At 36.6% G+C, this 26,939-nt stretch overlaps 1 protein-coding gene across 2 annotated transcripts in view; it reads right to left on the reverse strand.

Annotated features, from left to right (window-relative positions):
* Nucleotides 6,117-26,939, reverse strand: part of ZNF326 (zinc finger protein 326) — a 21,304-nt gene continuing 481 nt past the window's right edge. Inside the window, exons 2-13 of one of the 2 annotated variants that reach the window (XM_021404674.1) lie at nt 26,703-26,777; nt 21,186-21,312; nt 18,708-19,113; nt 15,857-16,055; nt 15,283-15,317; nt 14,324-14,411; nt 12,758-12,872; nt 11,460-11,607; nt 11,147-11,246; nt 10,466-10,596; nt 9,475-9,570; nt 6,117-6,845 (exon numbers count right to left, since the gene is read on the reverse strand). In XM_021404674.1, the coding sequence (XP_021260349.1) occupies nt 6,681-6,845; nt 9,475-9,570; nt 10,466-10,596; nt 11,147-11,246; nt 11,460-11,607; nt 12,758-12,872; nt 14,324-14,411; nt 15,283-15,317; nt 15,857-16,055; nt 18,708-19,113; nt 21,186-21,312; nt 26,703-26,777 (1,685 nt within the window). In that variant the 3' untranslated portion in view covers nt 6,117-6,680. The remainder of the gene's footprint in view (nt 6,846-9,474; nt 9,571-10,465; nt 10,597-11,146; nt 11,247-11,459; nt 11,608-12,757; nt 12,873-14,323; nt 14,412-15,282; nt 15,318-15,856; nt 16,056-18,707; nt 19,114-21,185; nt 21,313-26,702; nt 26,778-26,939) is intronic. The other variant, XM_021404675.1, reaches the window with a different exon arrangement.

The raw sequence follows: 26,939 nt of genomic DNA on the forward strand, positions 1-26,939 counted from the left end.
ACAGCAGCAGTTTTATCTGCTTCAAAGCTGCTGCAGAAAATAAAATTAGTCTGACAATTGTGTCAGCATTAAATCTGCTTGGATAAACCAAGTGTAATCAAAGGCTGATACCATATGCGTAGCACCTTGCATTTAAATATAGCACTTTACGTTTTATTAATCTCAAAGTTTAAAACAGATAATGGAGGCTTATAAGAAGATAAGTACTAGCTTTCAAGTAGACTCTTTCTAAATAACTTATTGTTAAAATATACGTCAGTGCTCCTACAGAGATATCGAAGTTGCAAAAAATAATACAGCCAAAATGAGCCTAGCTGGAGACCACACGATTGCAGTCTGTAGGGTGGGGATCATCTCCTGTCTGCGCTCCGAAATGCCTGCCAGGCTTGAGGGTGGTGTGAAAGCACAGAGTATAGGGCAACATTTTCATCTGGCATGTGCAGCATAAAGGTCAATCAATCACATTTTTCAAACTATGTCTCTTTCTATTATAACATCAACATTGCTATTTCGCAAGAACATTTGTAAAACAGCTGTTATTTCAAAAAGTCAGTGTTGCATTTTAATCAAATTGAATAAAAAGGCAGGAAATCCCTGAAATTAGGAAACCTATACAGCTGTCCTCTTTTCCTCTATCCGTTTGACATAGAAATGCAGATGGTGACAGCACTGTGCAGATCCGAGCAGTGAATGCGGCCTTACCGGGCGCTCAGATTTAGTCTATTTCTTCTCACTTAAAGTTACATTATGCCAGACTTAAGGCATGCTTTATTTACATGCATTCAATCTCTAGTGGGAATTTATATACTGTGCACTGGATAATTCTCTAAGTGAACAACAGTCCGGCATCAAGAAGAGTTTCATACAGAATACAAATAGAAAGCATTAGACGACTACCTCCCAGGGACAGCGAGCTCCTCGGGCTTACGTTGGGGATGAGGATTGGTCAATCTGTTCGCCCTCCGGGGCTGTCTGGAATTATAGATCAGGGACCTTATTGTCATACCCCAGCTGCTGCACAAAGCCACTAGAAGAAAGGAGATTTACGAGTATTTCAGCAGCACTGAACCAGGGATACAGAAGCTATACAACTGGGAGTACAGTGGCTCTAAATCTGTAGGCATTATGCAAAAAGAAAATGCAGAATTCGGCATCAAGGGAGCTCTCCCAGAGCTATAGGACATCTTTGTAAATTCTCTAAAGAATAAATTTAACAGTTATTAAAAGAACAACACCCTGTTATTGCAGTCACTGAACTTTACATCACAAGGAAAGATGCAAGGGATTTTCAGAAAGACATCTGTCATTTAACAGTGACAGTGACCTCAGTACTGACAAGCAACTCAAATCCCCAGCGATGGAAACAAATTAACCCCTTGGTACATAGTGGCTGAGAACTCCAGCACTAGGGCTGACGCACACTGTAACAGAACACGCAGGGGAGATTTGATTTTCAGGCATGCAGTAGGCAGAATGGGGTATATTGTCAAAATAGTAATTGCTGTACTTAAAAAAACCCATGAAATTATTTAACATCTTTTAAATATAATGGATAGTTTTCAAAAGATGCAAAGGAATTTCAGTGGCAGAGATAACTCCTCACTGACAGAGTATTTAAGAACCAGGCTCAGAAGCAGGGAGGCTGCATCCTTTCTGCACACCCATTTCACAAGGCAATCAGGTCTTACTAAGAGCATATTCAGATTCAGAACCGGGATGCTCCAAAGATCGTGCACAGCTAATTCACTGCTAACAACTAGCAGTTAGTAACTGGCTTGCAGCACGACCTAACCTCCTACAGAGTTCTAAGACAACCCATGGAGGAAAAGCAAAAAAAGAAAAAAGTCTGTTCATATATGTTCTAGACACTCAGCAGAGCTTTGCAGGGGAAGGATAGGCTACAGAGACTGTCCCACCTGTGATACCATTAGAGTGGGACTGCACAAGATCTAAGGAGCAATACAGTAAAATGCTTTCATTTAAATGGAGCACACTCGAGTCTTTTTTGTAAGTAGTCATTCTCCTTTGAATAATCTTTGACAAATACCCACTTAAGTATCCAGTAGGTTGTGCTTATTCACTCCTCTTTCCACCATGTTATCCATTTCAATCATTTTTGGTACCACACAGAAGTTTCCAACAATCCTGACTTACCTTAACAGCTCTGGGTAAACTGAAAAGCATACAAACACAGTAAGGTTGTTTAGAATACACATTTCAGAGCTCATGTGGAAAATACACAGGGTAAAAATAAGTGAAGACAGCAAGTCTCCATAATAGAAAAGGCACATTTGATGTGAAGACTCAAGTGCTTGACCTGCAGGGGACCACAAATGCAAGCAGGTTATTTATTCCTTGTTCTCCCACAGCGCTCAGCATCCTTCAACTCCGAAAATAAAAAAGTAAAGAAAGCCACACTTCTACATGCAGGAAGAACTTTTTAGATTGTAAAGATTCACAGGATAGCAAGTGGTCTTGGGGTCTTGTTGAGAAGCCTTTTCTTTAATGTTTTTGCTTCAGCAGATTTTGATGCTCCAGTTCACCCTCTAGATATTTATTCCTTTTCCTGTGGGCTTAGAAGAATCAAAGTACATGATGAGAAAAGCTTAGATTTGTAGAATAAGATCAGAAGCTCTTTTGTTTTGGATGTTGGACTTCAGTTTTTATACACTTTTATTTTATAGAGAAATACCTATGCCCTAAGTATATTTATAACCAATCAAATCTGTCCCAAGACAGCCAAGTCAAGTTGCAGGGTTAAGTACAGTTATAGTTACTTTTAAATGCAACTAACATATGGAAGCCTAAAAACAAAGAACAGTTTGAGAAAATAACCTCAGAACAAATTAAACAGATGATGCTCATGATTTTTGTATTCAACTCATAACAAATCTTCATTACTAGTGAACCTGGGGTTTTTTTGTTTGTTTTTTTGTTTGTTTGTTTTTTAAATCTCCTCCTAAGAACTAAGGACTTCATTGCAGGCTGCAGACCCAAAAACGTGAGGGACTTACCAAGCCCTTCTCTGCTTTAAGTTGGGAGAAAGCACCTAGGAGAGATCTCTGATGGTTAAGGATTCTTATTATTCTTTTCAATGAGGGTTCTCCCTACAATCCTAAGAGCTGACTGCATGAGGCCTTTATTTAGGCTGAAAGAAAAACAGTTGAAGAAAAGCTCTGGTTCCACTTAGTGCTGCTTAAAAAGAGCAGAAGGTAATCCAGCATCTGAAAAATACTGGAAGACTGATTTGGCATTTAAAGAAAAACTCAGTTTTTTAAAATGGAAAATTGATGGCAGAAAACAGCAAGAAAATGTATACTTAATATTCCAGCAAGCTAAAAACCGATTTAGCTTAACCTTAATTGCATGCAGTACTGGAAAAGCCAAAGTAAGAGAAACTGTAGGCACACCTCAAGATTTTAATAGCATAAAAACAAGGTAAATGCTGCATGACTGTGATAGAAATGGTCCCCCAGTTACAGTGTAGTATAAAAATGAATATACGCAAGATGTCTGGTGTATTTGTATTCCTTCATCATAATGACTATCAGCCACGACATTAATCCATGCCCTCTAAAGGAATAAAGAGGCAAGGTGTTTCCAACAGAAATAAAATAGTGCTAGTATCACTCTGCAGGTCAAATCCCTGCAAATTCTGTGCAAAGTATATCCTCACCTGAAATAGTGTAGTTTTGGCTATCCAGATCAGAGGTGCCATATTATCTCTGTCAATTTGATTTAAAAACACTAAAGAGCTCTACAGTCCATGCTCTGGAACAGGACTGGAAAAAGATGTCACCTGTAATCTAGGACCACCTTGTTTTATTCCCAAGATGTTTAAAAACATCCCAAACACTCAGCATCACCTGATAACACTTACTACCAACCACAAAATTCCTTATCAAGCCTTTTAATATTAGCTTCAGGATAGGACCTATGCCTGCCAGCTGCCTGAATTTCATCCACCTGCTTTCCCCAAACCAACTGATTCTCCAAAGAAACACCATTAACAATCAGTCATTGTTTGGAGATGGAACCATCAACCACCACATTTCAAGCCCAGTTTTTCCACCAATCTTTCATTTAATTCACTTGGTCCTTATGGAGGGAGGATACAACCGTACTCCCAAATCATTTGCTGTCTTATAAACTGTATCGCTCAGGATAATAAACATTCCATAAATTCTTTTTGCATACCTAGGTTGCTCCGAAAGTAATGCCTCCTGTTTATTTCCATGGAAACTACAACAAAGAGTACAACAACGATTGAGAGCAAATTCTCTGCTACAAAGCCTTATTTTACAACACATTCTGTCAGACCGTCCCTCTGCTGCCATCTGTCACATGGCAACAAAACGTAACAATATCGGTGGGAAGGTTCAACCTCTACTACAATACCACCACCATCTACCTCTGATGTGAGCCAACATCATAAAATAGGAGGCATCATCGCCTTTGGAACAGCCCTTATAGATATAGGAAAAAGCAAATATCATTGAAACCAAGACTGGCAAATGGTCAGGAGTTGACATAGAGCTGGTATTTTGTGAATGCAAAGGAAACCGGAAACATCTCTTAACAAGAATGTGTAAGTAAACATACCTGTGTATTCCAGGAGGCACCTTCATCCAGAACTGCTTAAAACTGTGCACTTCATTTCTGAGATTTTAAAACAATTGCAATTTCAACTCAGTTTGGAATAACTTAGTGTGTGCACATCTTACCAAGACTATTGGTAATCTGGAAAAGGGATCTTCAGTATCTGAAATTATTTCTATGCTTTATTACCATGTAGGAAATTAATTGAACATTATGAAACAGATACAGAAGAGACTCAAAGCACCATTAAAACTTCTTTCTAAACCTACAGAAAAAAATCAATTATGTCCACTATAATCAGCAGCTACCTTTTAAAAAAGTCATTTAAGCTATCACTTAACGTGCTTCATAAATAGAATATGCAATCTATAGAAAAAATCAACATGTAATCTAAAACATGTTTAAGTCAAGACTGCATAGAGTTCAAAGATCCTGAGGTAATAGCAATACGACTACAATAATAAAAAAGCACTTGCAGAAATCTGGGCAGCATCTCAGTTCTCTGAACCATCACAAAAAAAAAAATACTTTTCATGCTAAAGCTCATGCCAGTTGCTAGAACACTGCCACAGTTCCTGCTAAACTGTCTAGGAAGGGATCAGCATCATCTTCTCAAGAGATCTACAAATAAAACACAAAGATGAGCAACCAAGTGACCACCTTCTAAGGTAGAAGGGAGATTATTGCAAATGGAGATCTTAATCCTTATCTTGAAAAGGAGAACAAGGGTTTAAAAGACCTCAGGTGTACTTAGTCATTTTTAGCTTACAAAAAGTTAATAAAAATATTTTAAGCGAGAAATACAGTTCAACCAACTGAAAGCTTAGCATCTTTCAAACAAGCCATGCTAACTAGTAGCAACCTAATCCACTTAAAGGTGTAACAATCAACTTAATGTTGTGAGGGTTCTCCCCCCCCCCCGTTTGTGTTTTTTAATGGGAACTAGGCATAAAGGCACCAAACTCAGTTTCCTCTCTCCTCCCTCACAATGTTGTATTGTCTACTCTCTCAGCTACGGCTGTTGCCTTTTATCGAAAGACTACAAATACACATTTTTCAGAGCTGACCACTGCCACTGGTCTTTCTACTGGACTAGTATCTAAACCAAGTCTTCTCCCACAGTACTCATTCATTCTTGCAATAGGTCACCACAAAAGCAAATCAGTTCACATTTGAGGTGAGGAATCTTAAATTTCCACCTACCCACTCTATGCCTTTGTCACATGTACATAACAATAGTTACAATTTAACACAAATGTTCTGCAAAGGAAAGGTACACAAACTGCATATATGATGACACTTAGAAAAAGATCCCCATAATGGCTGCAAGAAATCATGCAGTTATTCCTATTAATATTATCATATTTAGAGGAAAAGGTTAGGTGTAATCTGAATACATCAAAAGAAACAAAAACACACAGATGAACTTCTAAATAATAATAGTATCAAAATTTGATTCAAAATATGGAATGCATGGGGAAATTCTTGAGATACTTAACTATGGACACTTCAAACAGTAACATTTCTTACATGTTTTATTTCTACAAACTGGTACATTTTATCACAAAAAGCTACAGGGCATATTATAACACATACTCTATTATACAGAGTGCAATGCAGTTCCCAAAATAGCCACACTCAACAGCACAATTTTTGAAGTTTACTCTTTCTGTACTCAGGTAAATATAAGCTTATGCCATACAGCATTTAAAATATTTACCTCCAGACAATCCTTCCAAATGATTAGATCAAAAATTATTATATCCAACTTTCAATGCACACATCAAAAAAATAGAAAGCTTAAAAAAATATACAACACAATGTTTAATCAGCTTTAACAGTCAGTTTGCTATAAAAAGCTCAACTAAAATAATCTTAATTTCATTTTAAACAAAATCAGAAACACAGAGGAATTATTATAAACAAGTTCTCCACAGAATGGAATGCATGCATAGGGTGGGGAGTCCTCAACAACGTTCATTTGAGACTATTAAAAAGTCTTAGCCACTTTAGAGCAGAAATAAAAAGCTGTTTTGCCGCCCCCCCCCCCCACAAATATTTTTTTCCTTATTTTCTTGCATTTAATTATCTTCAGTGTGGTCTAAAGTAAAATCAGTTTGCTCTTCAGTTTCTTCTTCCTCTTCTTCCTCCTCTTCTTCCTCACCCTCAGCTGGCTCATCAGCCTTGTCCTCTTCTTCTGCCTGCTGCTCCTGAGCCTGATCATTAATTTCAAAAGGATTTTCACCCTGGAAGAGAAAAATTAAAACACTTTAAATATTTGTTCCAAACAAGCTCAAATAATGTTTATCATTTCAGTGATTGAAGTGGCACTTCGAAAAAGCCAAAGTACATTAAACACAAACTTCAGCAATCAGGAAATCAAAATTACATTTTTAAATTTCGGAATCTTTTTTATTAGGACTTACAGCTGCTTCCTTTCCCCCAAAATTCAAATCTAATCTGAATATTAAGAAAATCCCTTCTTTTCTTCTTTCACTATTAATTCTGAATAACCCTATCAAAGGCAAATGATTCCATAAATGAAAAAATTAAATCTAGGATTACATTGACTAGACTGAAATTCATTTCACTGCTGATCTGGAAAAGTCACCAAACAGATTTCTTAGAGACTATTTTGAATACACTGCCATTCTAGTTGCACGTTTTTCTGTTTCATGGGATAGTTCTGCACAAGATGTACTTCAGCTTTTACTTCTTCAGATGTTTAAACACTATGAATAATCAATAAGCAATAAAGAGTAACATGAAATATTAGGAGTTTCTTTGCCCTTTCATGTTCAAACAGCTGACAGAGGAACTCTGATCTGAAAATGACACTAACAACTCACTATATCAAGATTCCCAATTTTGCACAGAGAAACCCAGCTGTGTAATATGAAAAGGAAAAGAATTCATCTTATTTGTTCATTAAATTGTATTAATAGCCATTAACAAAAAAATAATAATCAGAAGTTGTTGACTTGCAGTTCTGTTCTTTTTATCAAAGGGATTTATAAAGTTTATTACCTGCCTTTCTGACTTGGTACAAGTCTACTCAACAGTCTCACAGGACTTCCCTGTTTCAAATTTTTTCTTCCCATTCTGCATATGCAGGACAGACAAAACCTTCTGAAATAATGGTGAGTTTTTGTTTATTTGCTTTTGTTGGAGGTGGTTTTTATGGGTTCCCCCCTGTCCCAATGGCCCACTCTCTTAAAGCAACTGATTTCCAATTGTAAGTAGGGTTTCCTCCTCTCCTGGAGGACCACATGCACCAAATGCATGTATCACATGTACTGGTTCATAAAGTGCTGCATAAGACAAACGGACTCTTTCAATCTCCAGTTCTTTATACATTAGCATAAGTATGAGAGGGAATTGCATAACCAGATGTACACATCTCACTGAGCGTGTGTGTGTATCATGTTCAAAGAATACCAATGATAAGCACTCTGAAAATGGCAGTGCCCTCCTTGGGAAGGCAATCTTGCCTTCATCTATTGATGAACAGCAATTTTCCATCCCTCATTCCATCAGTCTCCCACTAGGGGGCTGCAAGGGACAATGCATACACATATCAAGCCATAAAAAACACCAGCAGAGACAGTTGGAAATACATTCAAATATTTGAAGCTGTGCTAGCTGGTTGCCACCTTTTCTTCTTTCTAGAGAAATAGTATGAAACCATTTCATGCATCCAATCATTCACAATTGCTCAGAGCATAACTAAATTTGATCTTCTAGATTACAATTAAATTGTGCATTGGCTCATACCTGTCATATTTCTGCAAGGCAAAACTGCTTTTTCTGAAAGAATCCTTTGGTTAGGCACAAGGAAAGTTAACGATTAATTGGCTTATAACTAACAAAAATAGCCAACAGTGTTACTACAAAAAGTTACATAGCTAGCCAGAAAAGGAAAAAAATATTTTTGCCAAAATGAATTCCCCTATATTTCTCAAGCTGTGAATTCGCAATGCAGGCTGCCAAGCCTTTTTAAGTTTTTTTTTTTTAAACACAACAACTACTTTTGTAAACTTTCATGAATTCTAGAGATTCTGTGAAATATTAGACAAGCGGTGTACACAGTACTTTACCACAAAGTCTTATATAGAGTCTTTGCTTCTGAACAAGGATTAACTTATTTGTCAAGTGATTCGTGTTCTACAGTCAGTATTATGTGTAAAGATGCTGCTACATTTTCCTAAAACTTGATTTTGATTAAATGACTGATCAAATATTGACCAGATATATGTATAAATACAAAAAATCAAAAAGGTAACTAGTAAATCTGAATGTGGTCATTTTTTCCTGCAAATAAGCTAAGTTAAAGCCTGTGCCCCCATGATGCAGCTCAGTGCTCCTTCCCACCAGCGTGGGACAGGTGGCACTCAGAACTGGAACCTCTGCAGATCCGCATGCAGCCTTGGTTGATGTGCTTGCCTAGGAATACACAGACAGCACGGAATTAAAACTCAGAGAGCGCTGTTTGAGCTGTGCCTGGCTATGCACAGATGTTTTCCCTATAGGATGCTTTCTTGTCTCCTTGCTGATTTACGTGTTCAGTGGAAACATTCAAGGGCAGGCTGAACCAGGCTCTGAGCAACCTGATTGAGCTGTAGGTGTCCCTGTTCATCACAGGGGAGTTGGACCAGATGGCCTTTGAAGGTCCCTTTCAACAATTCTGTGATTCTATGATTTAAGACAATGATGTGAGACTGGGAAAATACATTTCAGTACATTCAGTGTGTGAGCAACCAAGAAGGCAGAAACAGGAGACAGAGCACTGAGGTTAAATTCCATCCGTATGGATGAAATGGTGATATCACTGATGTTACAGATGATAGCATTTTATTTTTCTTATTCACGTCTTACCTTCACATACAGCTCATATCGTGCCTTGACTATTGGATTATTCAAGATACTGGTAGCAGTAAGAACACTCTCCCTTTTTATTTGTTCTCTGTAGGCCTAGGAAACAGATTTTACAGTGAATAACTACCATAAACCTGTTCCAATTGTCACGTATTTCAATTTGTGGTCTGTTTCTGTAAGGTAAATCGTGAAAGTAATAAAACATGAAATGCTTACTCCCGGCATTTAAGTCCAAACTGCAGAATAAACTGAATTAAGTTTGACAGCATTTATAGTTTGTTGCTTTCGTTTGATCAAAATATATATATTCAAGTCTTACACAACAAACGACAAACAATGATGCACTGTCTATTCCCAGTTATCCATTCTCACCTATAAATAACACATATACATTTCTCCATCACAGCCTAATACAGTTCATAATTACAGAAGCTCAAATAACATGTTAGTTTAGAAATCTAACTTACTGTGACAAATGAGATCATTTTTCTACTCATGCTACTCTTTAACTCATCTACCAATATTAGAAGTGCATCACAAACTGTAACAGGATCCAAACCCATACTGCTGCTAAGTCCACAATGCTCACCTTTTTCACATTAAAAGGATAGTAGACAATCAAAAAAAGACATCAGTATCATCTTACCGGAAAGAAGCATTATGTTTTACAGTTACAATTTGAGTAAGAGTCTGACACTTCATGGCAGAAAAAAAAAAAAATTCCCTAAAATAAAAACTTAAGAAGTTATTCCTAGTAACCTTCTCAGAATTCACTATTGACAGCTATCAAGCACACCAACCTTTCATTAACTGGGGGGGCTTAAATGCCAGCTACTTCATAAGACATCATGTTTATTAAGGGCATTCTAGATTTTTACAGAATAAATAGTGCCAACGTAGTTTAGAAATGACTTACTCTGCTCACCTACTATAAGATTATATCTTTATTATTATTATTTCTTCTCTTCTTAAGTAATATGCCATATCTTACTTGTTTTCCTTTTGTGTGATCAGGAGACTTTAAGTGCTGCTGAACAGAACTGTGCAATGCAGGAACATACACACTGCAAGCACTGCAGTGAACAGTCTCAACTTTCATCATATGGTCATCAGCAGTAACCCCTGCCAAAGAACACACAACAAGTCATTAACATTAAATGTGTAATTCCAGAAGACTGGAAGAGGGATTAGTTATTTTATTCCAGGAAAGTTAGAGTTTTCAATTGTTAAACATGTCAAGCTGAACCACAGGGGAATATTCAAGCAAATTCAGGCATCAGAACTAAGCTCACTGAAAATAATGTTGAAAGAGGATGTATTTCACCTGGACACTTCAGCTCCTTCTCTTCACACACTATATATGAGACTCAGGCAATTATGTCTGATGCCTGAGGTTATAAGACATAAATACCTACCTGCCTAAACAGAGGAAAATAAAAATGTTACAACAGTCATAAATTTGAACTCTCTCAAACAATGTCTGGTATTTAAAGTCTACAATAACCAATATTCTTAATACACATTTTAATACAATAAACAAACCTTAAATCCCTCAATTTTTCCACAAAGCAGCTGAATTAGCTTTGGCCTTGATAAGAAACTAGTTTATTTCCTTGTTTCCCCATCCCTGATCTCCACAGTATGTGCTACCACATAAAGAGCATTAGCCCACCTTCCATGATATCTTTTTCAACAGCCTGAGCATTTTCCGTTTGGTTACTAGTCTGTTGCTTACGCATAGCTGTCTTCTTGAATTTATTCACCATACATTCCTACAGAGAATCAGAGAGAAAAAATTACACATCTAACATATGAGTGTTTATGTTCCAAAAGGAACATATGGTTGAAATATTATTCAGAACAATATTAGACTATATATAATAACAATGATAAATTAAGCATATTTTGAAGACTAAATTATACATTCTAATTACACCCTAACATAAAAATATTATGCAAGTGAAATAAAAAATCCCTTGTCTTACATGAAGAAACTCCATCACTACTTTGTCAAATTTGGTTTGCTTCTGAATATGATCCAGTGTTTCCTGGTGAGCTGCACTCTCCAGATGGGATTCAATTTCTTTTTCTTCAAATGTTCGAAATTTGCAAAATGAGCAAGTAAATGCCATTCTAGCAAGAGAAATGCATCAAATAATATTGCTGTTAAAGTAATGTTCTTCCCTCTTCCCTCAAAAGAATGAAGACATCATAAAACTAATCACAAACAGAATAGAAGTACCCCTCAAAGAAGCCTAAATAAAAAAAAATCCAGTGTTTTACCATTAGGAAGGATATCTACTACAAGACCCAAATATAAAAAAGAGCTACTCTAAAGCTACCTATGCAGAAGAAAAACTAGACATTTTAAAGCCATTAGCATGCTTCGCTGTGGCAAAACTAAGACAAGTTATAGAACTATCTACATAGTTTTGCTACAAAACAGCTCCTCATACATATCAAAACAGAACGAGGTCAGTTTTGGATCAGCTTAAGTCAGCATTAATATAAACTTGTTTAACTGAAATATATACTTCAAAAGCAGTACCATTCTAAGGTGGTTCTCAGGTGTTCAGTGATGCACTTGTCAGAAAGAGGTTAATTCACATACTTCCTGATACAGTAGGGGTCAAGTGAATCACAGAATGGCTTGGATTGGAAGGGACCTTAAATATCACTAGTTCCAACCACCCTGCCATGGGCAGGCGCACCTCCCACTAGATCAGGTTGCTCAGAGCCCCATCCAATCTGGCCTTTAACGCTTTCCAGGGATGACGTATCCTCATCTTCTCTGGACAGCCTGATCCACTGCCTTACCAACCTCGTAGTGAAGAACTTATTCACTAATTCCTAACCAAAATCTACAAATCTACTCTTTTAGCTAAAAACTGTTATCCCTTGTCCTATCACTACAATCCTGAATACAAAGTCCCTCCCTCATCTTTCCTCTTTAAGTACTGTAAGGTCACGATAAGGTCTCCTCACAGCCTTCTCTTCTCTAGGCTAAATGACCCCAGCTCTCCCAACTTGATCATCCTTCTGGACCTCCTCTGGACCCTCTTTAACAGGTCCATATCTTTATTATGATGTGGGCCTCAGAGCTGAATATCCAGTCTTCTAAATCAAAAGATTCGGGTGCTGTTTATTTCTGCTTGTTTGTTGGGTTTATTTTTCATTTAAAATCAGTCCAAAAGGTCCTTTCAGGAATGAAGACATATTCTTACAGAATAACGATAAGGCAGAAGAAAACCAAAGCACACAAGACTGAAGTTACAACACAAACCTGTATCCATCACCGTACTTCTCGCTGTTTTTTTCCCTTCTACGTCTTTGCTTCTCTCTTCTAGCCTCAATTCGCCGCTTTTCCTCCTCCTCACTTTTAGCTTCTCCTTTGGAATCTTAAGGTACAGAAGGATTTTAAAATATTATGTTCCCCCCAACAAAATCTTTCTTTCCAGACAAAATATTTGCCTTCCATGTTTCCACCACAAACACCCTTGGAATAGCCAAAAACGCAGAGAAAGGTCCTATATCAAAATGGTTTGAAGGCCTATTTAAATGCCATAATAGTTTTCTTTCCCTTCATTAGAGAAGACAAGTTAAAACATCTGCTTCAAATAGTTGTAGATTACACTCATAAAAGAAAGAAAATTCAGAGTTAAAGCAAATCTTATTCTGATGTGCCTAGTTATTAAGGGCCCTTCCAAGTAACTAAGCAGAAAAGGGCACAGAAAAAAGCACCAGCAAAAAACTTTGTTAAATTATCATCTAGCACATACTTAAGAGTACTGACAAATGACTACAAAACATTTGTGCAACATTAAAGACTTACAAAGACATAGATCTTTTGCAGAAGTGTAGTTATGTTTACTTTACTTCTAAAGCCTATAAACAGTGAGAATATTAGAATATTATTCAGTCACTTGTTTCAGAGCAGTAAAAAAGGAATCACTTAATCTTCCTCTACAGTTCAACTTTAAGAGAGGTCAGCCTCGCTATAATCTGTCTGCATCCAAATAGCAGCAGAAAGCAACACACAGCAGTATAATATAAGAAAACGGGAGACTTATCAGAAGCTCTGCAGGTCTAGAAACATCACTGGGATTGAAAACATTTCTAATGACTAACAGTTTACCCTTCATTCCCGATTAACACTAAATTATTTCACTTTGTATTGGAGTTGAAAAAATTGTTCTGATCCAGACAAGAGAAAAACTATCCAAAATTTTTTAGGTCTTTTTATTATGATTTAAGTTCATAAAAAAAAAAGGCAAATTAAAAGCAAACAACTCCCAGAGTTCCACTGGTTTCAGTATTTCAATTTTACTTAGTGTTTTATCACCAATCCCAGAGCATGTAAAGAATCATTTGCTGTACTGCTGTAGAAACAGTACAACGTTCTGCGGAGTAAAGTGGTCTGCATCTTACCCCTCAAGCTCCATCTTAAGCACCCATCCTGTTACAAGCTGAGGAAATAGAAGCCTGAGCCTCTATACAGGCTGGTACCACACAGTGAGGCTTCCACTTTCCTTCTGTGCACTTACACCAGTTTTTAAGAATTGGAAGAATGTCTACAATTAAAAAAATTTACTAAATGTGGATAAAGGATCCAAAAGGAGAATTAGAATACAGAGACACAGTAAGTGTGTAAAGAAAATAAGCAATGGACAGATGTTACACACCATGTTCTTCTCCATGGTCTAAATACACAAAATCTATTAAAGATAACATGTCATGCTGTGCAATAATTATTAGAAGTCATACACACATGCACACTAATTCTATTCACTCAGAGTCAAACAAAAAAAAAAATCTATAAAACCTTACCTAACAAAGCAAACTGACTTACCTCCAAAAGTCTGATACCCAACATCATAAGCATCTCTTGTAAAGTCTTCATATATAACAACTGCACCACTTGTGTCCACTTCAATTTCCTAATTTGAAACCAGAAGTGTCATATGAAAAAGATGCAACGCCATTCTAGATCCAGAAAACAGTTTAAGTCACTTTACTTCAAGTGATTTGTTACTTTCTCCTTTTAATCAAATATGACAGTATATAGAGTACCTACATTAAGACTTAATGTACAACCACCTCAAGTGGTTGAGTACATTTATATCTTTGTGAATTAATTTCATAAGCAAAATTCCCACTATCTTCTACGTAAGCCTTCTGACTTCCAACTCAAACTTACAAATACTTTGTTGAGAATATGTTAATACCTCCACTCAACAAGAAGGAAATCACGTTTGTCTCTTAACTAGGAGAAAGGGGATATACACTGAGCATACTAATCACATTTCTTGTGTACTGCTGCAACTGATCTTTCTGTAGGTTGGAACTACTCTTTGCACCTTACCAGAGACCATCTGTTAACAGTGATCCCTTTTCATTTACTTTCTCTCCTTAGTATATCTCCTATCTGATCCATTCTCCCTCACTGCAGTAGTTTCCCATCATTTTGGGCTTAATTACCGAACTTAATAACCTGCCCTTAATAACATGGGAAGTGTACACATCCTAGTTGTATTACAAGAACAACCAGTAAGTCTACAAATACATTTTAAGCTCACTTTTCACAAGGCATAGCACAAGTTACACCTTTCATTCAAAAACCAATAAGATTTTATGCCACCACTAAAATGAGATAGTTTAAGATAAAATGGAAAAAAAATGAAGTTTACAAAAGCATTCATAATTAAGTGCTTAGTTTTTAAATAACTCTAGCTTAATAAATACTTGTATTAAGGCATACTGTTCAAACTTATGAACAAATGAAACATTTTCCAGTTCTGACAGTCTTACCTCTATAGTAGAATCCTGGAAAGATGACTTTGTATCTATAAGCATAAAATGAGGAAGAAATAAATAGTACAAAACTGCTGTTTAATATTACTATCAATTAATTTTAAAGCAGTTAAGTTATTCAAGAAAAAAATAAAACTTATCCTGCACTTAAGACAGTCTACATCTACAATTTACCATATTTTAATAGCGCTAGAAGTAAAACCAGACATCTATAGAAGCACAAACGAATCATACTTTCAGAAACAATCACTGCTAACTCCAAAAACCAAGGAAGTTGTAACTTTTTGAGATAGGTTAGACATTAAATGCGATTTTAAAAAAGCACTGAAATACATCCCACGTTGTATGTATCAGTTTTCTGTTACTCTATATCCACTTTATAGTTTTCAGCTACATTATATTGCTCAGAGCATCTTTCAGTGCAAGCCTTAGTAAATTGCTCTAAGCTTCTCAATAGTTAGAAAAGTTACAAAGCAGCATATGGAGACTTCTTCCTGAATATTAAAACTAAATAATTGCTAATGAATAAGTAGCAGTAATTTTAGCTTAATGTTGGCACTTCATTACTTACTAGATGATTTTTTCTGGGTCAACTTCAAAATAGGTTTTGTCATTTTAGGTTTCTTGATAAATGTCCCACCAGGTTTGTTGTACGGCTGTGGCATCATTTTCCTTTTTATTCCTCTTGCAGCAACTGCTGCAGGGCTGGGTTTGTTATGATAGTCAACAACAATTCCAGGTCTGTGCATTCCTCCAAAGTCTCCCATATGCTGGAAATTCGTGAAAAGAAGGTATTAGTATATGAAATCAATAGAAATATAACAATTACTTGGCACAAGCGTTTACAATAAAACCGTAAACTAAAACGTGCATTCTGGAGCAAAATACAGGGGAAATTTAAGCTTCCAATGTTAATGTTTTGTGTAAAGGCTGTGTGGGTGTTTGTCCAGTAAAATACGTACGTACATATATATATAACTGTGTTTCTGCTTATTCAGAACCATTGCTCAAGATGACGAACATGCCTGTCAGTCTCAGCCTAGCATCTTGGCTTCCCTCTTCAGATTTTCTACATGAAAGAATTGTCCCTCTGTGAAAAACAGAGCTAACCAAGTCATTTTTTCCTGCACTCTAGTTAACAGCCAGTAAAAAAAAAAAAGAAACTTGTTTATGCCAAATGATCAATGATTGAAAACTTAATAAAGAAGGTTGTCCAGCGATAAACTGAAGGAAGCTCAGTCTCTCTTTTAAGTAATCATTCCACGATGATGCATGACAGTGAATTCAAAAGTTGTGCTTCATACGAAAATCATGCCAGCAACAGGAATGAAAGTTCACTTGAAAAACAAAACCTTTCTATCATACCTGAAATGCTCTACAGACGTTTATGGACACCTGCTTACGAAAGCAACCTCTCTGAGTAATCTGAAGAGGGAGAAATTAGGTAGCCATCTTTTTCAAAGTGCTAACATTTTGCTTAATACTAGCTCAACTATTTGATTAATAAGGGGCAGAAGAGAGCCCATTGACTGGTTGGGTGTATTGGATAAGCAGAAATATTCCCATCGCTATGAGAAGAAAATTACTACTACACTATCAAAGTTAAATAAACATAAAAATAATTTGAAAAATATTTTCCACAAAAAGTATACCCATTTTATTAGCGGATTTTAAATGACAAAGTGAATGTATCAAAACAGGTTACTTAATCAGAAGTCCATGCACAAGATCTCCACGTTAATTTATTTAGTGAGACAGTTACAGAACTACCTAGCATGTATATTTACACTGTATGCATATAAATTTGATATGAAGTTGGCACTTGAATAATTTCAAGTACTTTTTTTTGTTTAAAAAAAAAAACAGTATCTATTAAAGGTGCAATGCATTTTAAATATAGTAAGTAGTTTAGTTTTTATGTAATAAAGGACAATGCAGAGGTCTACAGAGATAGATTTTTAAAAAGCAAAAACAAAAAAGAAATAAGGCTGCTCGGACAAAATTTTGCACAAAACTTTCAGATCCAAATGAGTTCTGAAAGGATGGCATCAAAGCTTAAGAATCAAATGCTTTCAGCTTGATAAGTAAAGAAATAAGAAGATTAGACTATTTCTAATACCGTGCTACATGCTAGCTAGTAGCCATGTGCAAACCTGAGCTAAAATTTCAATATGGCAACTACAGTATACAAGAATCCTGCAAAGTAAACCTTCTGAAACAAAATCAACACACAATTAGGCACTCGAAAACAGTAAAAATAAATAATCTTCCTCTATACCTCAAACTACAAGCAAGTTGTGAAGTTTAACATTAAAGAATTGCTTCCCAAAGAAATATGGCACACTTAAGAATTTTTAAAGTTAAGATGCATCTAGAGGCGTAGGCAGGAAAGTGCTCACTGAACTCTTTGTGCTTCAAAACAAAAAATAAAAATCAGAATTGAGATTATAAAACCAATGTAAAGGGACACCATCAACTTAAAGTTCATGCTTCTGTCAAGATGATTTCTTAACTCTTCTATTTTTCCTCTAACTCATTTAACATTAAGCATTACTTCTCCAAACTGCCTGTGATCTACTATTTTGTGTATGTTTAATATTGACATATGATTTATTTATTTATTTTTACATCCTACACTGGAAAGGAAGCCACTGAAGGAGAGTTAGAACATATGGCTGCAAAACTAAACTAATACAAGAAAGAGGACTAGGAACATTATCTGGAAATTAATCTGAAGTCTGTGAAAGAATCTAATTTCAAGTTGATGATGCCCCCTTTTAATGATGCTTCAATTTTAAATGAGAATCACTGCAACAGCTAGCCACCTACCTTCGCAATTTTCTCCTCATCATTCCTTCAATACACAAGTCATGTGCATTTTTCAATATACAAGCACATGTTGAACGTATTAAAAAATTAGCTAACGCTTCATCTTTACAGGAAACAAAAGCTACTCTTGCATTCACAACCTGGGTTTTATTTTTTTGCATATACATTGCACCTTTAACCTACTCAACTTCAAACGGCTTTGCATTAAACTTTTACAATATTCAAGAATTTCCCCACCAGCAACAAGGATGCTAGTGTTTACAAGGAAAAATGCAAGTCCTTTTAATCCCTTTTAGACCAAACCTATTATTTTTATCTTTACCTTTCACACAAAAGGAGAGTTTTATAAACCTTATCAACTAGTCTTCTATTACTCATTACTTTCAAAAGAGAAAGAAAGACTGCATTCTACTTGAAGACAGCTTCAGGGGGGTAAACAACATCGTCAACCATGATAGTTTGCTTGGACAAAAAAAAAAGACAACAAAAACACACCACACTGTATCGAACAGTGTATTAATTTTAAAGCAGTGGTCTTGAAAGGGTTTAAAAGAGTGTCTAGTGAAAAGAATCTGAAAAGATTCTGTACTTACTCCTCGGCCTCGGCCTCTGCCTGTTGATGGTCCTCCAAAAGCATCATAGTTTCTGCTTCCAAATCCACTTTCAGGATAAGCAGGCGTTCCTCTCCCCCGAGAGCCTACAGGTGCAGGCTTCATATGGGGTGAAGAAAAACTGCTGTAGGAAGAGTAACTCTCTCTTCCTCTGTCCTCCATAAACCCAGGCCTCAATTTTGAACGGGAGTAAGGTGCTTCCCAGCTAGACCCGCCCTGGTTTCTACCTCCGAAAGAGTCAAGGCTATTCCGGTAGGAGTTGTCAAATCGACCACCATAACTACCTCCGAAGCGGCTTTGTTCGGGTTCATTATAACCATAGCCAGATCTGTACAGATCTCGCCCACCCAGAGAAGACCCGGAGTCGTAAGACTCATAAGGTCCAAACCTGGAAAAGTTGCACAGTGAGGAGAAAAAAAAGTAAGCTTACTAATGTTATACATTTCAAAAGACAAGTTATCAGTTGACATTTATCAACTAAAATCAATTTACTACTATACTGGTCTGTACAGTTGTGTTATTGTTTAATCTTGATTAGGGCTGGGCAAATGACACTATGACCAGATAGAAAGCTATCTGAGCCATTTTTGCTACAAGGAATTCTAAAGTTCATAATGCATGAACTTTGCTTAATTCAAATTTTTGGCAACATTTGCTAAAATATTATTAGAGCCCAGCCCTAGTCTCATGACAATAATCACCTGCAGACATTCACAGGCCAGTCAAACTCTCCTTTCTGCAAAACCATGCCCTCATAGTTTAACAGTTAAACAGCAGTTAAAAGGCGGCTTAGTTCTCAGCTGAGAGAAAAACATTTTTTTTTTTTTAGTGGTACAGTCGTGAGTCTTAAACATTCCAGAACTCTGATTTTAAAGAAAACTTAAGTGCTCTTCCATTCATATTAATACTTTTCAGCAATCTCCTTCTCTGTAATATTCAGTCTCTCATTCAAGGTTCACGATCTTCAATATACATATATGTTTTGTTTGCAGACCGTTAAGTCTAGCAACTCAGGATTTTGAAAGTCTATCTCAACCCATGCACAGTGAACAAAAACACAGCCTTTGAAATTTCATAGTAAAGAAACAAGGAGTTGAAATCTTTAGCTATTTACTAAGAGTTTGTTTTACTCTAGGAGAGAGTCAGGCTGAAAATGGTCTGTATTTGTAACTAGTTGGAAGGGAAACACATAGTATCCCTGCAGAGTTACAATAGGAGATTCAGCAGGAGCTGGGATAGACAACCCCTTGACTGATAAAATACAAACTAGAACAGACTCAATGTTCTGCCTGGATCTATAGGAAACTGAACGCCTTTCTTTTTAAAGCATCTTAGTCTCAGAAGACCCAGAACTACACAGAAAATGACACTGTCTACAGAAAGAGACCATGCGCAATATTAACGTTACATGGCAAGAGATATTTCCATGTTCAAAGTCATTCAACATCAATCATATGCAGATTACTGTATGGTAGGTACAACTCATTCCTGAATCTCTGCTCAGACTTTTAAGTCAATCTTAATGCTCATCAATAAACAAATTATACTAAACTCAGATGTTTAACAGAACCGTGCAGCAAAACACAACATTTCTCCAGCCTCCCTACTTAGTTCTGTCCTTGCCCAGTGGCACTACAGTGACTACAAACAAGAATCATACAGTAGGCTGGCTAGAATCGGACAAGAATTCAAGGGCGCACACAAGAAAACCATCGTATTATCAAAGTTTTCTTCACGTGTTATTTCCTCTGAGATAGAATCACTACTCTGAAAAGCATGCTTTTTTGAATATGATACTAAAACCTAAATCAAATCAGCTGCTTCCCACTGTTTTTTTGGATGTTGTTTTATCTGAAAGAGCAACAGGAATAATATCCTAGCATTAAATACACAACTTTAAGACCACTGCATCGGAAAATTTATTTTTAAACCAATCCATCCTACAAAGCAGCCTAGAACATGCACACAATTTTGAGTGTAATCAGTACCTGCCAATGAAATAATCTGGACATGACTTTCATATTCAACACCAAGATCATTTGAGCGCTGCACATTCAAACCAAAGAGCACATACCCTAAATGTTCCTTGAAAACGGAATGTTGATAGATTCAGACTACGGCACTAAACCAATTGGGTCTAGTCTGCTATGTCAGAAACAGTATGTCAGGCCAATCAGCAACAAATTGCTAACCATTACAAAAAAATAAAAAAAAATTTCCATTTTCATTCAAAGAGTCATTGTTTCACTGTCAAACATTTCCACAAAAATGTTGATTGTTACAATCTAGCTTTTACAGTTTAATATTTGCCAGTAGATAATAAATATGAAGATTCAGAACAAAAGTGTTCATACAAAATCATAACAACATGCCTCAGGAACACTTAAGTTAGAGAGCAGGACGATTTAAACTTAAAATTGGATTTTATTAATTCTTGGGAGAACTGAAGGATCATTTTACCTGTTACCACCACCACCACCTCCTCCGCCTCCACCTCCATGACTCTCCATCCCATAGGACTGGTTAAGGTAAGAGTCCATGGATCGTGGGCCACCATAGCCTCCATGCCCATAATCACGGTCCATGTCTAAAAAAAGAGCAGAAAAATGTTTATCAAGAAAGCAAGAAAGAAGCCTTATTTAGTAGTCTAGCTTAAATTCTTAAATAAACCATTTAACCTTTGCCACAGAGCTTACAAGCAAAATACCAAACTTTCAGTTGTGAGTTAATTTCAACACTCTGCTGAAGGAAGCCGTGCATCTTTGTCATCATACAAACATCTCTTAATTGAAATCAAGATCACCTTTTTTTCCCCCCCAGATTATTTTTCCATTAGCTGGAGTTCAGACGCAAGTTAAATTAAGAGAACTAAAAGAAGGAATCTTGATGAAAACATCAGAAGTTAGCAAAGAATGATGACCACTTCCCTCTCTCTAGTATGACACACAGTTCACGGACACCTGGCCATACAACACCACAAGAAACATTTACATGTTGACAGAGGTGCTGGTTCAAGGTCACAATGCATGTCACACTGTTGTGCAGACACTGTACATAGGCTCCAGTCAAAAGACTTTTCTCCATTCTAGGACCAACAAAAATCCACCACAACCAGCACCGAGGTGCAGCTGACCAACTCCACAAAGATGGTTGTAGCTGAACTGATGTCACTTTATGACATCTTTGCGTCTTTTAAGGAAGTCCGGCAAAAGAACCAAGTTTCTCCTCAGCAGTTTAAGTCCTCTGTAAAAGCTCTAAGACAGTGCCATAGATCTGCATAACAATCATGATCCACAGCCTTCTCGTAACGTACACCATCTGCTCTTCAGCAGCATCCTAGTGTCCCAAACCATTTCCCAGTACTGACCAACACTAACATCTGGCAATAGCCTGTCAAGGCAAGCCTCTTAGAAAAGGTAATGCAGAGAAGGACAATCAACAAATGCAGGAAGAATAAAAATACAATCACAAAAAGATTTGCCCACAGTGACAAGAGTAGTTTCTACATTTCAAAATCTCCAAGTTTAAAACAGAGTTTTCCAGAATAGGACAAGCTCAGTTGTAGTAGTAAGAAATGCTCCCCAGTTAAAGAAACATAGTAATTCTGTGTGCGTATTTAGCAATGAATGAAGTATATACAATATTTCCTGTTTGTAACTTCTTGTTACACCAGAACAGTGTTGAAAGTTACTTTCTTACATCTGCTAAGAAAGAAAACTCTGCAAACACTGTTTATCTGATTATTTCATTGTTACACAGACGTTCTTAAAGAACCAGAAGGGTCTCTAAGAAATGCAGATCTGTTATTGCAGGTTTTTTAGTTTTTGTTTTTGGTTTTTTTTTAAACAAAATTCAAAACAAAATTTTAAAAAATTAAACCCTAAATTAAAACAAAATCATTTTTTTTCAATGAGCACATACACTTTTTCGAAAGTTAAGGATGATACTTCTAGAACTTTGAAGTCATACAGCATATTCCCACATTTGGAACTTACAATGAAGATACAGCAAAGTAGAAAAAAAGCTTCTGAAAACACAAATCACGCAACACACAATATCAACTTGAAGCATAAGAAGTTAAACTAAGGAATCTGATACAACTTCTAATATGAGCATCCAACATTCCTCCCACCCAGACTTACTGCACTGCCTTTACCTATGCTGTAAGATTTAACAGGTAGTTAAAAGAAGTACCTAGATGTGACAAGAAGTAATCACCTGCATGGTTTCTTATTACAAGAAACTGGAAGTAGCAAATGAGAAAAAAAAAAAACACCACAAATTGGATGCTTTCTCACAAAACAGATACTTTAAGTCCCAGAGCTGCTCTTTGACAAGAAGTTACTGAAAAGTTGCATGGATGTCTGTGGTACAGAAAGTTTCTAAGCTACGAATCAGGCAAGGCATATAAATATACCAAGGAAGTACTCATGTTACTCCTTTCACATCCCCAAGTGGACAGTGTGACACGCTGGGGATGTGACACTGGCAAGGCAGGAAGCAAACAACTCTTAGATCTGACCTAAAAACACATGCTTTTACCATCTTCTTCAAACTTTATCATTAATTGCTCCAGATTGTTGAGCAGAACCTATTGTCCCAACTGCTGGCCTCTCACTTGGTCATTTTGCCAGCTGCAAACTTCAAAGATTTACAACATTTCTGCATCAGGCCCAGAGCTTGGCAAAGATACTGCGTTCAAACAACAAGTGTAATGGTTCTTCAAGCACTGAGCTCTTCTTCACTTTGAAATGTGTTCTCCAGATAGGCTTTATCCTAAGAGGGGAAAGGGGAAAATGTAGAAGCCAGAAAATATTCTCTGCATATAGCCAAATAAGAATCACTTGTACAGCTTTGATTATTACAGTCTCAAGATAAATAGTCTGTGAGTTCACACACCTGACAACCAACATCAATATCCCATTGCGCTCACCACCTTCGATTCTCCTACTCACTAAAGCCAGCCAGCGAGCAAAAAACATCTGCATTGAACCATTTTTTCAGCCTGCAGCTTGCTCCCCGATCACTGTCATGTTAGCATAGGCTGTCATCACCAGTGGAGATGCACAGAAGTTGACCATCAGTGCAAACTATTCAAGCTAAACATGAAGATATTCCACATGCTAAGAGAACATGTATTTAAATGCTGGGGGGAAAAAAGCAGCTGGGAATTGTATTACAATGTCTCATACTGAAAACAATTCATAAGTTTTTTACTTGGGTTTTATTTAAGTTAACAGAGTAGCTATTCAGAAAGGAAAGCTCTGAAGAAGTATCGTATCTGTGTATTTATAAATACTTCCAAGAGGAAAAGAAGGAAAAATGAAGTGGTTCACAGTCACTCCTAAAGTTTAAAAAGAAAAAAAAAAAAAGAGGAGTAAATCTCTGAACTGATGAAGTCACTGACAAAGTATCTGAAACAGTTTGATGGAGGAATGCATCAGGTTTTGGCATCAGCAGCCTCTTGCACAAATACAGCTGGATGAATGAGATAATGAGCTAAAGTACAGAAATAGAACAGCAAAAAAAAATTCCATTTCCAAATTATATTTAAAGGTTCTTGGGGAAAGGGAAGGAAGTTAAGACAAAGGGGGTGGGAAATATATTACCTCTATGATTAAAAAAAAAACAAACAAGTCACTAAAATACAAGCTCAGTTTACAATTTAAAATGTCAATGTACATGTATTCCTTCAGTTTAAGGAAAGTAACAAAAAAAATGCCCAATCTAGTCGAAGATCATTTAAAATTGCTGTAAGATGGTGTCCCATTATACAGCAAAAAAAAAAAAAAAAAATCAGTTTTCCTCAGAAAGAGAAATAGGATGATAAACATGTAGTAGATAGAAAACGGGTTCCACTGGTACAAATGACTCTAGGAGACAGAGATGCTTGTAAAGAAAAACAATAAGATTATTATAAGACACTGAAAATGTTCACAGCACAAAGAAGCGATATAGTTTCCAACAGCTTTATCCACATGGAGCATGTAAGAAGGGAGAAAGTTCTTGCAGTAACAAATAATGAAAAATTTCAGTAAAACTTAATCTCAATAATCTTACAACAATAAAAATTATTCCAGATCTGAAGTAAACTCTATTTGCCTATAATATTTTTCATTTGTAAATCACAATAACTACAACAAACTTTAGGATCCACTGTGCAGCAGTAAGCAGCATTTTTCCCTTGACATCATATATATATTTTTTCAATATTTTAAGACCACAACCTTGTCATTAGATAGAGAACATTTAACATATTATTAAGTCCCATGTAAACCAAGGCACCATGTATATGAATTTTAGGATTTGCAGCAAAAGTTATTTTCCCCTCCAGATTACAAGGACAATAGTTACAGAAACTAAAATATTAACATCGTCATAAAATTTATTCGACAGGCCATGTCATCCATGTCTCCAACCAAGTCATCAGCAAGGGACAATGTCGGAATCACAGCCATCAACAGCCATCCAATGAAAGGCGTGCTTCCAACTGGCTACACATTTCCAATAGGAAGAACTTAGCCAAGACCTGGGCAAAGATGAAAGCACTGAACATTCATCCTCTGTTGCCATCTACTGGACCCCCTGCAAAATAGCCTTTAGCCCACTGTACAGAATCAGGGTAAAACAAAGGTTCATTCATTCCTTACTGATGTATATACAATGCATAAACATTAATGTCAAATGTTTCAATCTGCATACATCATAATTAACTTGTTTAATTATCATAACTAATGTACAGCTTACTTATCACCAAAAAAAAAAGAGTTACATTGAAGTAATATTCTGATTGTACAATATACGTTTCATCAGTTACTTCTCATAGGATGAGCCTGGATTCATTTTAATGCTACTATCATCAGATCACAGAAAAGTAGGTTCTGGTTATTGACTACAGTTAACATTCCAACAAGATATTAAAAGCTGCCAATTAAGAACTTTTTCTACTAAATATCTGAGGGAAATTTAATTAGGGATCAATACAGAAATGTAAAAAAGAAAAATAGGGCCAGAGCTTTTCATTATTTATTTTTTTTCACTAAGAAGACAGCTAAATTCAAAAACAGTATTATTGGCAAAAGAGCTAAGACTCAAGGAGTATGTCATAAAAATAATCATACTGCAACCAAAGATGCTTCTGTAATCCATGTCTACTCCACATAACAGCCAGCAAGCGCATTAAGAAATCCAACAGTAAATACTTAGTTGGTGATATCTGTAAATGAAGCTTAGGTACAGTTTATGACAAAGGTTTTAAATTAACACATTAACAACTTTTTGGTACTTGCTTGAGTGCTGGCATGAGATGTGAAATCATTACTTGAGTCTTGCTAATTCACAACCTTACTCATCTTACAACTGTGCATTCCTTTCAGCTATATGTATGCAATATTTTGATAACACAAACAAAAGCTAACTTCTTCTCTATCACATTTATTTATATGCTTTCTATTTTCCTTCCCAAACTCGTATGGTAACTTAAAAAAAAATAAAATTCTAGGTTCTGTTTTCCCTACAGCTGTATAAAAGGGGGAACCATCCCCAACTTCAACATGATGGGTTGATGGTTGGACAAGATGACCTTAGCAGTCTTTTCAAACCTTAATGATTCTACAATCCTTAAACCTCATCAATACTGTTTTCTTTTCAATATAAGCTACGAGAATAAAATACAGCAGTCCATAAGAAAACAAAATACTGATTTATGCAAAAAGCATCATCATAAGAAAGTCTGTATTTCCCCCATCCCCGCTCCTCGAACACCTCAGCTCTGACTGGGAACGTGCAGGAGCCCACGTTGACATGCCCAAGACGAACGTCAAGCCTCACTCCCAGCCAGCTATCCTCCTCCAGAACACAGCATCTACAGTCATTCCGCACCACGTATTTCTAATAACCCTTTTTTTATTATTTTCGTAAACACTGACTGTTCAGCCCCAATGCTTTTTACAGGTTAGATTTATTTATAGCTCATACCTGAGACTGACCCACTGGGCATGTTCACACCACAATGCATGGGGGTATCTGGGAATCTCCAATCTCTGTCTTCAGCTGGAGAGGATGGGTCAGTGAGAATGACTTAGTGCTTAGCGAGAGCTGGACGGGAGAGACAGGGAGCCGCGGCGGAGCGGCTCTCTCTCCTGTCGGACCTCCGGTCTCCTGACACGGCCCCTCACGGAGCTTGCCCCGAGCTCCCCCCGGCCCGGCCCTGCC

This window comes from Numida meleagris, chromosome 7 (assembly GCF_002078875.1).
Source record: "Numida meleagris isolate 19003 breed g44 Domestic line chromosome 7, NumMel1.0, whole genome shotgun sequence".
Classification (NCBI taxonomy): Eukaryota; Metazoa; Chordata; class Aves; order Galliformes; family Numididae; genus Numida; species Numida meleagris.